This window comes from Erigeron canadensis, chromosome 6 (genome assembly GCF_010389155.1).
Source record: "Erigeron canadensis isolate Cc75 chromosome 6, C_canadensis_v1, whole genome shotgun sequence".
Lineage (NCBI taxonomy): Eukaryota > Viridiplantae > Streptophyta > Magnoliopsida > Asterales > Asteraceae > Erigeron > Erigeron canadensis.
In genome coordinates, this window is record NC_057766.1 from 24283273 (window position 1) to 24299039 (window position 15767).

At 33.6% G+C, this 15767-nt stretch overlaps 2 protein-coding genes across 4 annotated transcripts; both read right to left on the minus strand.

The window, feature by feature from the left end:
- Positions 1–334: 334 nt before the first annotated feature.
- On the minus strand, positions 335–5431 carry LOC122603479 (glutathione synthetase, chloroplastic-like). Of its 3 annotated transcripts, none has more exons than XM_043776190.1 (12): positions 5224–5431; positions 4356–4522; positions 4151–4226; positions 3683–3813; positions 3441–3563; positions 3278–3358; positions 2831–2911; positions 2679–2748; positions 2469–2590; positions 1697–1890; positions 648–840; positions 335–551 (listed from the first exon to the last, which is right to left on the minus strand). In XM_043776190.1, exons 1-12 carry the CDS (start codon positions 5329–5331, stop codon positions 428–430), a joined length of 1470 nt encoding a protein of 489 aa, XP_043632125.1. In that variant the 5' UTR covers positions 5332–5431; the 3' UTR covers positions 335–427. The 3 variants fall into 3 exon arrangements, with proteins under 3 accessions (XP_043632125.1, XP_043632126.1, XP_043632127.1); XM_043776191.1 differs by having other exon boundaries at positions 1751–1890; positions 5224–5369; XM_043776192.1 differs by lacking the exon at positions 5224–5431 and adding an exon at positions 4760–4820.
- A 2282-nt stretch (positions 5432–7713) lies between these two features.
- On the minus strand, positions 7714–10069 carry LOC122604504 (phosphoglycerate mutase-like protein AT74). Its single transcript, XM_043777391.1, has 2 exons — positions 9604–10069; positions 7714–8206 (listed from the first exon to the last, which is right to left on the minus strand). Exons 1-2 carry the CDS (start codon positions 10067–10069, stop codon positions 7770–7772), a joined length of 903 nt encoding a protein of 300 aa, XP_043633326.1. The 3' UTR covers positions 7714–7769.
- Positions 10070–15767: the final 5698 nt, after the last annotated feature.

Genomic DNA, 15767 nt, shown 5'->3' on the forward strand with positions numbered 1-15767 from the left:
AATTTTGTTTGCAAAATTACCAAAAATTTTCATACAAACACCAAAAAATGGATTGTATCTTGTTAGATGATAAGAGTTGTATGACCGTATGAATAGAGTAATTTTGCACTCTAAAAGCTCCAGCCCCAATTTCAAACACTATAAAAGTAGCATTAGATTTCAAAGTTTGGTTTCAAACTAAAAGCTTTAAGCTCTTTCGATCAAATGAGGCTTTATTTAATGAGCTTTAAAAAGCTAGAAGCTCCTAAAAGCTACAAAAAGTAGCTACCTATTTGGATCACGTTACAAGAAATGTTTATTAATGTTACATATGTTGCAACCCATCAAGCAAAAATAGCTCAAAGATAACATTTAGATTTAGTGATCAGCTCTTGGCCAAGCCAAATTATTATGAAGTAACGATAGATAATCCTTACATAATCAGAAATTATGTCAAATATAAACTGTCCAAAACTCCAAAACCAGCAGCAACACCACCCTCATTAGATGAAGAAACTTTGCTACGCATCAGGTAACCACAATGCTCATTACTAATCACTTCCTCTTTAATTCTGTATCATTTAGTAAGAAAAGTGCATATCATGTGTCCAGATATCATAATGAAGCAATAGATGTCGGAAAAAAATCAATCAGAAAGTGAGATGTACCTTAAATACATACTAACTATCCCAAGTTCAGATGTGGCATGTTCTTTATAGCAGATGCCATCCCGTACAAATATTGTTGGAAAAACAGTCGGGAAAATCCTTTGCATGAGGATGTAAGCTGCTGCTTCTTCAGACCCTTCTTTCTGCATTCTTAGAAGTGTTTTGCCAACATCGTCTCCATAAATGTTGTTACCTGAGTTGAACAAACAGCTAGTAGTAATGACAACACATCTATAATTAACGTTTTTAAAAACACACCCTATAATCTATACGTGTCCATATAGAGAAAAAACTGGAATGAACAGGAGCTAAAAAATAAGCTAACAGAACCGAACTCAACTGGTTTAGAACCAGTTAGCTCCCAAAGCAGATCCTCAACCAATTACAGAGTTGGATTTCGGTGTTTGAAAACTATAAATACAAAAAGATGTCATTTCAAGTTTGAAAATTAGAAAGTTCTAAAAATAAAGCAGATTAAACCAACCAGAGAGCCGATTTTAAAAGAAACGCTGTACCAAATGGTATTTCAAAAACTCTAGAACAAAGATCCTAGTGCGGGCTTCTGTTTTGTCAATCGAGACAAACTTTTGCCTAGCTAATCAAAAGCTCATACAAGTTCAAAACAACTTAGCAACCCACAAGTACACTCAAACTCTACGATCTAGGTTATAAAGAGCAAACTACAACCACTTGAGAGAAGCAAATATGGAAGAGGTAACATGTAGTAGGAATGTTCAGCAGTACAAAAAAGTGCTGGAACCAAACCAGATCCGGAAATTTTTGGAGAATATGAGAACTGTGAACTGGACCATATGGTGTGGTATCGGTTCGGTTTCAAACCAGGACTTGTTTAGCCTATTAATTCAAGCCATTTGTTTACCTAAATGACGGAATTATATTAAAGCCAAGTAAAGAAAAATCTGGTTATGACTGAACAAACTGAGAACCCCTTTCTTCTTTTGCTATAATTAGAACCAAGTGCCCGTCACCAGTCTGGTTTGGTACAAATTCCACTCGGATTATCGCTTTGTATCATGTTTCACACATACCTATAATACAGTCGTAGCACAAGATTATTAATACAAGTTCAGATGTGGTCTGACCTCCGCCTTCTCTTTGCGGCTTCATGACATATGCCCTTGGCTGCTCAATAGCATTTTTGACTGCATCCGAATCATCCAGACTCCACAATCCAGCAAAGCATTCCCGAAGCTTTGCTATATCGTCTTTGTTTTCAAAAAACCTGGTCTCACAAAAAGAATCGATTAAGTTATAACATTTACATGATGAGTTAATCCCGATCATCACAAAGAAATTGTCGGACACGTATATAGGATATAGCATGTGAAATTATGTAAATAAAAATATGGGCATGAGTGTGTGGCTCTTGGGAAGAGACACAACCGAAAGGAAAGGATGCATTGGTTCACAAAGGGACATCAACTAACCAACACAAAGCTTCACTAGAACCTTTTCGTGAAGTATATATATGTAGAAGTTTTGTGACAAACAAGTATCTTTTTATCTTAGAATTGCTTGACAATTATCAATAAAAGTGTATATCAGAGTTTCTCAATTCATCATAGTTTGAAGAAAAGTTGAGATCAAAGATCCGTTAAGGGCCAATTAGTATACATAACCATTTAACAAATGATCACTTCTCAAATTACCAAAATACCCCTATACTTGTTCAGCCACGAAAAATTTGTTAAAGGAAAGTCATAATCTTCATTTATTTAATAAATTATCAATCAGACACCTGCTTAGGAAACCTTTTTTTAAGCTGTAAAGGAAAGTCATATTGTATATCCATGCTATGACCTCTCAAGCACATTCGGTTTTGCAAGCTCCTGCTGAACTTTCTTGGTGCCAGTTAGTTGATAAGAGATTGAAGGGCACTTAATAGCTGAAGACTCCTCCATCAATAGCCTAGCTTTCCACTCCTACAAGATACATAAACTTCAAACCAAGCTCTCATATAAGTAAAAGATAACAATGATATTCTCAATAACGTTTAGAATTTCTACTCACTGCTTCAGATGGATAATCAGTGGGTGCATATCCAGCTCTAAAATATATGACGGCAACAGTTTCCCCATCCCTGAAACCTTTGAACATTCAGCTGGCATTCGTCCAAATATGCTCAATCCGAAGAACTCACTTTACGAAAGTAAGATACATACACTGACATAGTTCCATCCTGAAGGATTGCCCCTTGTGCATCAATTTCAGCCAGTGTCTTCCGAATGGTTGTAACATCATGTGTGTTGATAAGCTAAGGACTATATCTCAACATTAATCTCGAAAGGGTGTTTGGATATGAGTTTCAGTGCCTATTGTTACTTCAAGAATAAAAATCAGTCTCAAAAAGTTAAGTGATTAACGCTATGGATGATGTTATAATGCCTGCGATCAATTGTCTTATAACTTTTTATCTGCTTCAAATCTAAAGATTTTGAGCGCATATAATCATAAAAATCATTAACCATGATCATTTTTATCCAAACACAAAACTGATTATTGTCACTATAGTTTTTAACACATCCAAACATACCCTCATGAACTTTAGATATTTTAAAAACTAGCGAATCAAATTTGATATCTTCCTAAACAGTATGTGAAAAGGATATTTTTCCTTGAGGGTTGTACTCAGCCAATATTGGTCATACATGTTGCGTTCTCCAGGTTGAACCACAACCATCACCACTGCACTGTACCATGATAATCAGGTATTTTATACAGCACAATTATAAAATTGCAGAAATTGTCATGAACTGAATGGAAAAAAGGAACCTTGGATTGTTATACTCTGTCCATGCCTTCGCCAACACCTCTGCAAACTTACTTGTTGAAGAGTTTGTTGGAATCCTCCCGGAATCAAGCCCAAGAGGTTTTTTATAATGAGATAGTAAGCTCCTGCGAGATGTATACATGTATTAAGCAAAAAAAAGGTGAATAGCTGGAACCCTATGGTCGTAAATATATATAAATGCCACAACAAAGCCATATCACAAGATTTGGAATAAATATGTTACCTATGAAGCTCACTGACTAGACAACTCAACCCAGAGAATGCACATGAAATTGTGTTCAATTCTATCTGGCGAAGTAAATTTGTTTTCTCATCAAGCATATAATCAGAGCGGTTTAATCCCAAGCGAATATCCTAAGAAAGATTTAAAAGTTTAGCAACTTCCATTAATTCAAATAAATAGATTCTTAGTTCTTTGAAATCTCAAATATTTATTGATAGTTCAAAATCACATAAACAATCACAAGTCCAAACATGTAACACCTTTTACGATAGAGAGATGTATTCAATGTAGCTTATTCAAACAAGTGTATGGTTTTGTAAACTAACTAGAAAACTTTCTTAAATGTAGTTTGCATGCTTTTCATGATTGGCAATGACAACATTACAGGATGATGCTAACAACGAAAATGAAAAATATAGTAAAGCGTGAGCTTTGACACATAAAGGGTTAATCACTCTATTAAGATACCTCCTTTTTGCCGATTTCTAGTATCCTGGAGTGTATATCTAATAGTCTAGAGGTAAAGACATCCACTTTCTTCGTCCTGCAAATTTAAGAATAACATAAAAGCACTTTAAACCACATTTATGCAATGAAAACGACTGAAGCAGTTTGAAAACATGTCATGGTTATCCACCGGATACTTAAATCTAACTTTAATTAAAACAAATACCTTGAAAGAGTATCTTGTAAAAACTTGCCATCCAAACTAACACGGTCAACTAGCTCGTTGAAAATGGGAGCCAATTCACAAGCTTGATTCCAACAACTCTCTGGAAATGAATTCGGTAATAAAGCAACAGGGGCATGAACCATTCCCACTCCAGGCACCGACGATCTCTGCAAATTAAACCATAATAGTCAAAACCATATACTAAAGAAACTGAAACTAACCATTTTAACTAAAACCAATCACTGATTACATAGCTAAAAGAATATCATCATATTATTTTTCCCTTTTTCATTAAAAGTACTTGAAATGTATTCCTTTCTATTCATTGTACTTCTCGGTAACTGAGTCCCAAAGGTCTCAGTTACAACATAATCGTATGAATAAGTGACCAGGTTCAAACCTACCTCACAGGCTGGTGAAAGTCTCGAAAGGCATCATACATCAGAGCCAAAGCGTCGACTTATATACAGGAATATCCATAATACTTATATATGAAGTTTCCCCATTTGGGTCATTTTCTAACTATCAATCAAAACTTCGACAATACACACACACACACAAACATGGGTTACTGTGTGAAGTGTCTCAAAATACGAAGTGTGCGAAACACTAATACACAGCTTAACTATTACTAACATACATAAGATATTAAGATGTATGTCGGTAGTTTACTAACATACATCTTATTGAGGGCGGAGCCCGCACGACTAAGGGTGGACTATATTAATACCTTTAAGGGCATATATGTTAAGACAGTTGGCATTTTAAGACACTTCACATAGCTCCCACACATATATAAAAGTAATAAAAACAATACATCATCTTTAAAAAAAAGTTGGAAATTAAAAAAGAAAAGAAAAACAACCACCTCAAAATTTCTATCAGCAACAACAAGCCCATGAAGGGAGCTCCAAACAAGAGCATCATGAACCAACTTCTCAAGTAAATCTTGATCAATTAAGTGAAGATTTGACATGGGTTTTTTTTCTTTTTCTTCTTCTTAATTTTCTTCATGAATTTTTTTAAATATTTATAGTGCATTTATGGGGAGGATGCTAAATTCCTTGAGAAAGATTTTTGGGGGATGGGAATCATAGGTGGGAGAGAATAATATCAATAAGAAGATGGTGATGGAAAATATAGGAATCATTATTATGAGTGGGTAAAGCAAAAAAAGAAAGTCAAGAAAAAGAAGAAGAGCAGCTAAATTCATTTGAAAAAGATTTTGTGGTAATTGGAATAATAATAAAGAGATGGAGAAGAATGGAATTATATTACTAGCAAGTAACGGAGGAGTGTGAAAGAAGAAGAAGAAGAAGAGCATGAGCATCCTATATTCCTATCCTATCTGGCACCCATTTTAGACTTCCGTCAACTTCACTCACATTTTTATACCAAAAAGAAAAAAAAAAGGTCAAAAAGCCTCCATATTCCGTACGGAACCAGTGATGAAAGGTTTTCGTGAATGGGCCCAACTACCATGGAGCCCATACTAGATAAATCAATTTTCATTCTAAGATCCTTTCATTTCACTATAACTAACCTATATATATGGCCGGAAATATTATACCAGAATCTCAACACCAATAGTATAGTATAACCTATAAATCTCAACACCAAAACTTAAACTATATATATTTAGTCCGAAAATATATAAAACTATTTATAATAAACCGAAAATCTATAAATATATGTATTAAAAATATGTAAAAACATAATATATATATATATATAATTATATAAAAAAACAGATATTTTTTTTTTGAAAAAATAGTAATCCCCGTTGCGGGATCTTCGGTGACCTTTAGCCATGTACGGGCCAACGCGATTTTCTCATCGGCACTCCAAGGTTGTTGATTTGATCTCTCACGAGGCTCCTTGGGAGCTTTCTTTTTATGGGATCGTTTCTTCCGGGATGATGTCCCAACGGGTTGAGATTGAGTTTGTTGAGGTTGCGTCTCAAGAATGACTTTAACATCGGGTTGAGATTGTGTTTGTTGAGGTTGAGATTGTATTCCTTGGCTCTCTATCAAAATAAATAAAAAATTTATAAGTTTAAAACTATGTATAACTTTGATTTTGTTTTGGAAGATTAAAATGAAAGGGGGGTTGTTTTTGTAAATTTGGGTATTGGGGGGGGGGGGGGGGGGGGAATAGACGTTGGGCTAGGTTGGTCAAAGGGAGAACATCCATTCCAATTCGAACAAGACAACTTATTTTTTCAAGTAGAACGCCCCTCGGGGCGGTGTGCGGCGTTCCAGTCACTTCTCAGGCGTGCCAAAGGTATGAAATGCTTTACTCTTGAAAGCCTTGGAGCCCATGTTACTCTGGTGTTGATGAAATCCACTCATTTGTCTGTTAATATGCACAACGACGAATTAATGGAAATGGAGTTGGATCAAGAGTTAAACCAATCGGTTCAACCGGGAAAGAAATATACTAATTAGGTGGTCAAGCTGTAAACTTTCGAGGGTTTTTGTTAAATTTCTATCTTTGGATGGAATTACACGATTTTCGGTTGAACATCCTGACATTCGTGAGAAATCAGTGAGGCCCCGTTTCTTTTTTAGCACTATGTGTCGATTCGACTAAATGGATAAATATCTATATCTATAATCCCTTATAAAACAAATTGACTCTCTATTTAACTTTAATAAATTCAACATTTTTTTCAATATCCCCAACCTATCCCTAAGTAACCCCAACCAATATATTTAGAATGGTTACTTTTTGCTTATTATTTTTTGTATATGATCCCCAACTTATATTTAGAATGACAACCACGGTTAGATTTCTCATCGTCGTATCTCATGAAAGTATCCTACATAGCCTGTATTACAGTTATGACTTCTCACGTGTTATAAATCATTGATGCTGCAACGCACGGACACCCTTCTTGTGTAAATAATATATGTATTCATCAAGCAATAAATAATTCAAATTTTAAGGCAATTTGACACAAAACACTAGCCCACCTGATTGTCTCTCACTCCCCAAATAAGGAAATCCAATTCTCTAATATATAAAAAAACCCTACTACTTCATTGATCTCTGTTTATTAAGTGAAAAACTGAACATTTTTATTGTTTTAATGGATTAGATTAAGCTCATTAGCTGTTTTCTAAGATAATTTTTTTTAAAAGATGGTGCTCTTACAAACTCATTCATATTCCAACATAACGTTTAACACATATAGTGATATCAAACTTGAAACAAAACACCCCAATCTTTTTAAAGTATATTATGACTATCCCTTTAGAAAAGGTTTTTGCATACTAATTAAGCACCAAAATAATTGGTCATCTCATCATCCCTCAATGGAACATTAATCTTATTAACAACATTGTGTTGTATCGATTGTTACAATTTTGATGGGACAAAAGAATAAAAAAGAAAATACTACAAGCAGAAACATTATTGTGAAGTACTGTTAGCATCAAGAAAAGTTTCGTGATCATCGTCACTATCATCATCATTATCATTGTCGCTTACACGGTCTAAAAAACCATCAAGGTACCAAGGGAGTTTCTCCATGCACGAACCTCTTGGGGCATGGGCTCGCCATTTTTGGCCGGCTATCATTTCAGGAGATAGTCCCCATTCCTGCATCTCTTCATCAGAGTGGTATACGGCTAGACTGTACTCGCCACCAATGCCTAACTGCATTACTCGAAATTCACAATTGCCAAAATTGTGTAGGTACTCGAATTGTTCAACTGTCCACTTGAACCACTTCATCATGAAGACTCGTGAAGCTAGTCCATGTGAGACTATGATGAGATTTAGGTCATTTGAAGGGTCATGATGAAGCCGGTTCATGTCTATGTCTCTCCATAAAGATTCAAGAAAGCCTGCACATTTCATGTATATTCAGAAACATGTAAATGATTCGATTCAATGGCTGTCAAGTTCTGTCCAAATTTTAAACAACGAAAATTCAATGTAAGCACACCAAGGCTTCCTAGACATGCACTACTGTCTACTGTTACATAAAGAATATGATTTTTCATTATGAACACAGAAAGAAATGAATTTTACAAAATAAAAAGATGAAGAGTCAAGAGGGTATGCAAGTTCATACCCCGCCTTTGTGCTAGATCTGCCCCTAGCGCGCCATGGCATTGGTAGGGTGATTGCTACACAGTCTTTTGGGGTGTTTTTTAACTCGTGACTCATTTAGCGATTTCAGAGATTGTCTTTGATTTCACATACTTGTAAAAACTTAACAGTACAGCGTTTAATTACTAATAACATGAGATTGTCTTTGATTTCGCCAAATACATATAGGGAATTGAACTTCCAACGCCTACTCAAAGAACTAAAAATAGATAAAATCATATCACCTGCCATAAACTTCCGCTAAAGAAGACTGACTTTTGACTTTTTGGGTCAAACCAAATGGTTCTCAAATCAAGATTCTATATACACTGGTTTTCTAAATTGACACCAGCTTATTCCCAGTTGGATCATTGTCTAATTAAACAAATCAGTAAGTTCATCAAGATTAACCTAAATACTCACATAGCTAAGATCTGTTTGAGATTACGAAAGCCTCTATCTGACCCCAAATTGACCCAAAATTATGACTAATACCCACCCTATCGCAAGATTGTGTCGATCTGGGTAGGCTTATTTTCAGATCTCATAGCTTAGTCTAATTAGCTTATTGTGTCTTCAATAAACTCAAATAGGAATTCTTCGGCTTATTAGCTTACTTATTTCCTAAAGGACTCATAAGCCCACCAAAGAAGTTTTACCCAGACACTTCAATGAGCTTTTTTGGTTTCAATCTTTGGCGATTCACTAATCCAACCACGAGGTTTATCTAAATCGTCCCCTCCACATAGTCCCTGGTATCTAACATACTTTATCATTTATATAACATTATAACTCATATGAACCCAATTACATACACACTATCTCTAGTCGATAAAAGAATAGCTTTACTGCAGTGAAACATAATGAACTTTTACCACATTGTCACCGTATGTAATCAACTACGTTTTCTTTTGACAATGTGGCAGCATGCCACGTCACCATTTTACCCGGTATAAAATGTTATTTACATACAATCGTAACAAAATAAAAGTATGTCACATGAAAAAGGTTATGAAAAACCCAAAAAGTAACTGATTATGTGTGATTTTGGCTTTTTCCTTAACACAATTCCATAAAAACATAGTAATCTAAGATTATGAAATTTAACATGATAAAAAAATACGAATTGAGATGAAATATATATACTTACTGGAAACACGATCATAAACATCAGCAGCAGATTCACCTTGAGGAAAGCGATAAAAGAACTTACCGAATTTCTGTCTAGATTCCTTACTCTTGTTCATTTTTTCCTTAACTTGAAAATTACCAAAATCTTGTTCTCTAATCCTACATTCTTCTCTAACACCAATCACAGACGTACGTGGAAATGATCTGGCTATCTCACGTAAACTTGATCTTGTTCTTGTATAAGGTGACACGTAAAAATAAACCTTCCAGTTTTTATCATCATCTGTGTTTTCAGAAATGACATGTCGGATCTGTGTTCCTGCATGTCTTGCTTGTGCAATGCCTTGTTCTGTCAATGCGATCTGGTGGTCTGGGACGGTCGTGTAGGCTGCACCATCCCGGTTTCCTTCACTTTCTCCGTGTCGGATTAATATTATACGTTTTGGTAGGAATTTATGGTGGCTTGTTTCACCATTTTCTATCATCTTGTGTAAATCTTTGTATGTTTTTTTTTTTTTGATGCAGTGTTTGTGTTAATTGTGTGTTATGTGTTGTTGTGATTGGTGTGTTTAGTTCTTAAAGTTTTTGTGATTGATGTCTTTTATCCTTTAACTTTTGTGTTTTGAATTGCTGGTCCTTTAAGTTTGTTGGATGTAATTTTAAGTTACATTATAAGAATCTTTTTTTCCGTTTAGCCCCCCCCCCCCCCCCCCCCCCCCAGCGACGACATTGTGTCGTCACCAAAACCTCCTTTTCTTGTAGTGATCATATTATATAATGCATTCAACTATCTTGACTCGAATAATGAAAACGATCAACTACTTTAGCGTAATATTTTCATAAATTTCTCCTTTCGTATATCAGATCGCCGGCCACTATCCAAACTTAATAATCAGCAGACTAGTCGTAACTTGTAAGCCAGCCCATTGCTATTGTAACTAAATAACACAGAAAATTTATTTGTGTCATCATACACGTTATTGTCAAACTTTAACCACAAATTGTAGGTATAAACACATAGAAACTATATAATACATGAACTACGGTTATACAATATTTATTTTTGTGTTATTAAACCAAATGGATTCTAAATATTTAATGATGACTCATTAAATAATTCAGCTTCAAGTTCATTTTTCATAAGAAATCAAAACGCTTCAAAAACTCATTGAAACAACATTTATCCCATGACACTTTCACTTTTTAACTAAATCTAAAGCCAGTATCTATGAAATCTTTTATAGTAATGCTGGCCATCTTCATGCTATCTGGCCCATTTTCTGGTATGCATTTCTAGATCAACTCTCTTCTTGTTTTTACTTTTTTTTAGGTTCCAAAATTGCATTATAGAGATGCATTATTTCTCTAGAAACTACAAGAGTATATTTCTGTATTTTGGAAATATTAGTGTGTGATATGATGTACTGGTTAAAAAAATACCACAAAAAACTATGTGATAAACGTTCTGACCATAATTTGTAAGTATGACCTTGCCTTATGGGTTAAAGCCTTTATGATTTGTTGTTGTATTATTGTCACAAAAAAGTTGACGTTTAAAGGTCAAACATGCCATTTTATAAGACTCTACTGTATTTTTATATGTTGATATATACAACTTCATTCAAGATGACATGATTTTTATGTAAGCTGTATGTTATAAGATTATTATTTTTATTTTGATCGACTATATACAAATCAAAACCAAAATAATGGTTAGAAGATTTCAGACTAAAATTCTGTGTGTATTTTTTCTCTGTCTACATATTGATATATGTTTAAAACAACTACGATACCCAATCCCGTTGTGATAGAGATATTGCTTTCAAAATTAATTTTTCAAGCAAGTGTATAAATATACAAACACGCCACACTCTCACATATCATCTGCACTATACTTTGACCTTTTGTATCAAACATCTCACCTTAAAAAACTCTTTTTGAATGTGAAATGACTAAATTATAAGATTTTTAAAAAAATATTTTTGTGTAGCTTAGTATACATTTGAATTATATCTTACAAATTTTTTATAAAGCTTAAACAACCGTGTTTCGGTTTTCATGACAAAAACTTCTAGGTTTGACTTTAAAAGTCAACTCATATTGACGTATACATGTATATATTATGATCAAACAGGTGAGGGAGCCAAGTTAACATTAATATGCAAGGATGAACAAGAGTCTAAAGCACCATTTTCATGCTTGCCAAAGCAATGTGACAAGTTCTGTGCAGAATTGCATGATAGCGGATGGGGGAAGTGCCACGATCAAAATGCATACGTTTGTCAGTGTTTCTATGTTTGCTATAAAGACCTTCCGATTCCAACCTATAATGACACGAATGTAATTGAACAGAATATTTCTCTGCCAGTCCCTCCTGGGCCTGTTTAATCATTAGAATGATACGATTGACTTCCCTCGTTAGTCAATCTATGTCATTTACTTTTACTTATTTCCTTTCTGTACTTTATGGTCTTATATGATCAAGATGTCATATGTATATCTACAACCAACCTGGTTAGAATTTTTTTTCAACATTACTTGTCACTACTGATACAAATTTGTATTTGAAGTCCAATTCAGTTAAGGTGGCAAAATGAAAAGGCCATATGGTCGGGTTGGGTAATGAGTAATGCATGTATTTTTATGAAGCATGATAGATCTGTTGGGTACAAAGACAACAGTGTAGTCTCTGAGGATTTATGTACCTCGGCCGAGAAAAAAAGAAAGGTCCGGAGGATTGGTGCAATAGTTATAATTAAACTAAGATATAAAAACGATGATAAATGTTATAGCAAATTGGTAAATGACCTTTTTTTTTTAAGTATTATTGTTTAATTTTGGACAATTGTTAAAATTTGTAACGGTCTTAGTTAACAACATATATTTTTTTATATATATGGATTAAAAAAATAAAAAATCAGGCCCCATGAAAGACAATGTAACACAAATATATCATAAATACCAAAACATCAATTATATATTTGAAAAAACTACTCATAAAGCTAGCATTTGCCATTGTTCCTAGCGCCACTAGGCAATCCAACATATCTTTCTCAATATATGAAACTAGACAATCCATTATGAATTCGTCATCCTTTCTATCTTGCCAATCGTTCTTCATAAACTCTATCATTGAAAATGTATGTTTCACATCAGACGTTTTTTTTTTTCTTTTTTTCTTTATGCCATGTAGGTTTTCGGTAGCATCATCAGTGATCGTATATAATTATTAAAAAAAACACACAAGGTGATTCCGTGCAGAATCTTTAAGATCATTGTTACTTTCAACTATTTGAACTAAACCTTAACGCATTTAGTGACTCATTATTCCAATTTCCTTTATAATGGTTGTGTGAATTCTATTCCGAATCATGAGGTTAACTTCACGTTGATGTCGGGTCGTGACAACCCTATTACCATAGTCGTCAACTCGTAACTTTTGACTCGACTCGAAAACATGATTTTTGACTCGTGACTCGACTCGTAAGAGTCAAGACATTTTTAAATACTACACAATATAACATATTTTTATTTATATGACATCTTTATAAACAAAATTTAAGTTCATTGTCTTAATAGATTTACCAAAGTATTGCATATTCAATAGTTTTGAGTCATAAGCTTATAATATATCTTCAAATTCGCAATACAAAGTTCAAAACTACATAAGTTACACAAAATAATGTATCACTAAATATAATATATAATATATATAACCAAAGTATCAAACTACAATAATTATCAGGTTACGACTCGTGACTCGGTCCAAGTTCGCATAGCGACTCGTAAGAGTTTGGACAAAATTTTTTGTTTTTGTAGAGTTTTTTTTTTATTAAAAGAAAGGGAAGGGAGGGAAAGGGAAAATGAGGGTGTTTTGATCTAAAACTTATCCTGCCACTTTTGGCAAAATTTCAAAGTAAATTAAAATTGATAAAATTATCATTATACCCCTCAAACTTATATATGGGTTTTAATGACTATAAGGATATAAATGTAAAATTATATGTTTTTATCGTTTCTTTTCCTTCTCTTCCAACTCAAGAATACATTCAACTTACAACATTTTTTTTCTTTTCTTTGATTTTCCTTTAAACTCAAGAATGCCTTTTTTAATGTAATTTTTTTTCCTTTTCTTATCCAATCTTTTCCAATCATAAATCCTCAAGAATGTAGTGTAAGAGGTTTGTCATCCTTAATCTCTAATAAAAAAATAATAATGATAAAAAAGAGACAAAACTTGTAAAGGGGGTAAAATGTATTACTTATGAACATCAATCCCATGTTCAACCATAGACGTAATAAACTCTTGTCCCATGGTTTTTCCAAACTCTTTTTGTTTTTCTGTGAAGATCACTCTTGTGCCAATATACTTGTTCCATATAGTAGCCAGGGGTGACTTGATGAAAGTAGGCGCCTCTGGTAGCGGAAGCATTGGAATAGTGGCGTCGGGTGGGCTCGGGAGAGTGGAGACGTATTTGTATCTTGGGATTCTTCCTGCATTCGATTAGGAATTTCACAAATTGCTTCCCGACGAGTTTCAAGAGTCCGGCCATTCTTAGTCTCTTCATCAAAATATATATAAATCACTATTAGCTTTGGAAAAAAAAAATAATAATAAAAGAAAACGACAAAAACTTGTAGGGGGGGGGGGGATAAAGTGTATTTCTTATAAACATCAAAGTTCAATAACAAAATTTCTACCCCCCCCCCCCCCCCCCCCCCTCTTCCCTTTTCATTCTAATTTGCAGAAAAACTCAACTCTGTTCTTCACCGTACTACTACTTTTCTTAAACTGGTTTCCATAAAAACACACACACATATATCATATTATATATTTTTCATTTTTTTTAAATCTACTTTTTATATATATACTAATCCATGGGTCTTAAGTAATTAGATTAAAAAAAAAAAGAAATTGGAAACTTTGGCTGTAAAAAAAAGTTAGATTTTCCGACCTTTTTCTTACAACCTTTTGTTTTTACAAAAAGGTAAAATACATATTAACAAACCCAAAAAAGTAAAAGGGGGTTTCCCTTAATTTGTTGATTCACCATCAAAAAAATTTTCTATCTACATAGTATATAGAAAATCAAAAATATACTCTTTAAGATATAAAAGAAATCAAGAATAACATCTACACAACAAGTTAACCTTGATGATTTTTCAGCTAAAACCGTATATATTTTCTATTTTCCAAGTTTTTTCTTCCTTTAATTTTGAGAAACAAAGTGAACAAAAAGAAAGGTGAACAAATAATAATGTACATACAAAACTCACACAACAACTAACAACAATAGATAAATCGGTAGTAATACCTTCCTTTCAAGGAAGCTAAGTATATATTTCTAATATCAAATGAATGAATGATCATCATGTAAGCAGAGAAAGAAAAAAAAAAGAAGAGCAGGAAATTACGAGAGGTTTTTTTATTGGCTTGGTAGAAAAGAAAAGGTATAGAATGAGAGGGTGATAGTATGTATAGATATAGAGTGAGGTGTATGCATATATCATGTGTAATAGGACACTCAGATATTCTTCTCCAACAAAAAACTTGAGGAAATATTGATCGTGCCTTAACCACTAATCAACACTACACACGTGTCAGTCTGTTTCATTTTCTTTTTTTTTCAACTTTTGTTTTGAATGGTTATTTTCAGTCTACTCCCTTCAACTGTAACGATACTTCATAAACTGCCTTTAACTTTTCTTTTTTTCGTTTTACTTCATTTTGGTTAATAAAGATATGGATTAATACCTGGGCTTAGAGGTGTTGAAAATAATCAAACCCAGACAACCCGACCCAACCCGAATGGGTTTGGATGAAACGGGTTGGGTTATTTGGTTTGTGGGTCGTTGTTTGGGTCAACCTGAAAAACCCAAAGCTTAATCGGTTTGGGTTGCGGGTGAAATTTATATAGTTTGGGTCAACCCGAATAACCCAAATAAGATGCGTTTATAGATATACACACACACACACACACTAATATTCATTAAATTTATTTAAAGTATATATTATTTGAATATTAAATTTTGATTTATAAACAAAATCAGGATCGTGCAAAGTTAAATAATAATATATGTTTAGAAATAGAGTAATAAAAGATGATAACAATAAGAATATAAGAAGAATTATATATTGTCGAAATTTGTTTATTTAATATCAGTAGTTTTTATAATTTTATA

Coding starts and splice junctions, on each gene's coding strand:
- LOC122603479 (XM_043776190.1), bottom strand. CDS start 5,331: ATGTCAAATCTTCACTTAATTGATCAAGATTTACTTGAGAAGTTGGTT. Junction 3,564..3,682: donor CTAGTCAGTGAGCTTCATAG/GTAACATATTTA, acceptor TACATCTCGCAG/GAGCTTACTATCTCATTATA. Junction 841..1,696: donor GTGCTACGACTGTATTATAG/GTATGTGTGAAA, acceptor TGTTCAACTCAG/GTAACAACATTTATGGAGAC.
- LOC122604504 (XM_043777391.1), bottom strand. CDS start 10,069: ATGATAGAAAATGGTGAAACAAGCCACCATAAATTCCTACCAAAACGT. Junction 8,207..9,603: donor TGTTTATGATCGTGTTTCCA/GTAAGTATATAT, acceptor TGAAATGTGCAG/GCTTTCTTGAATCTTTATGG.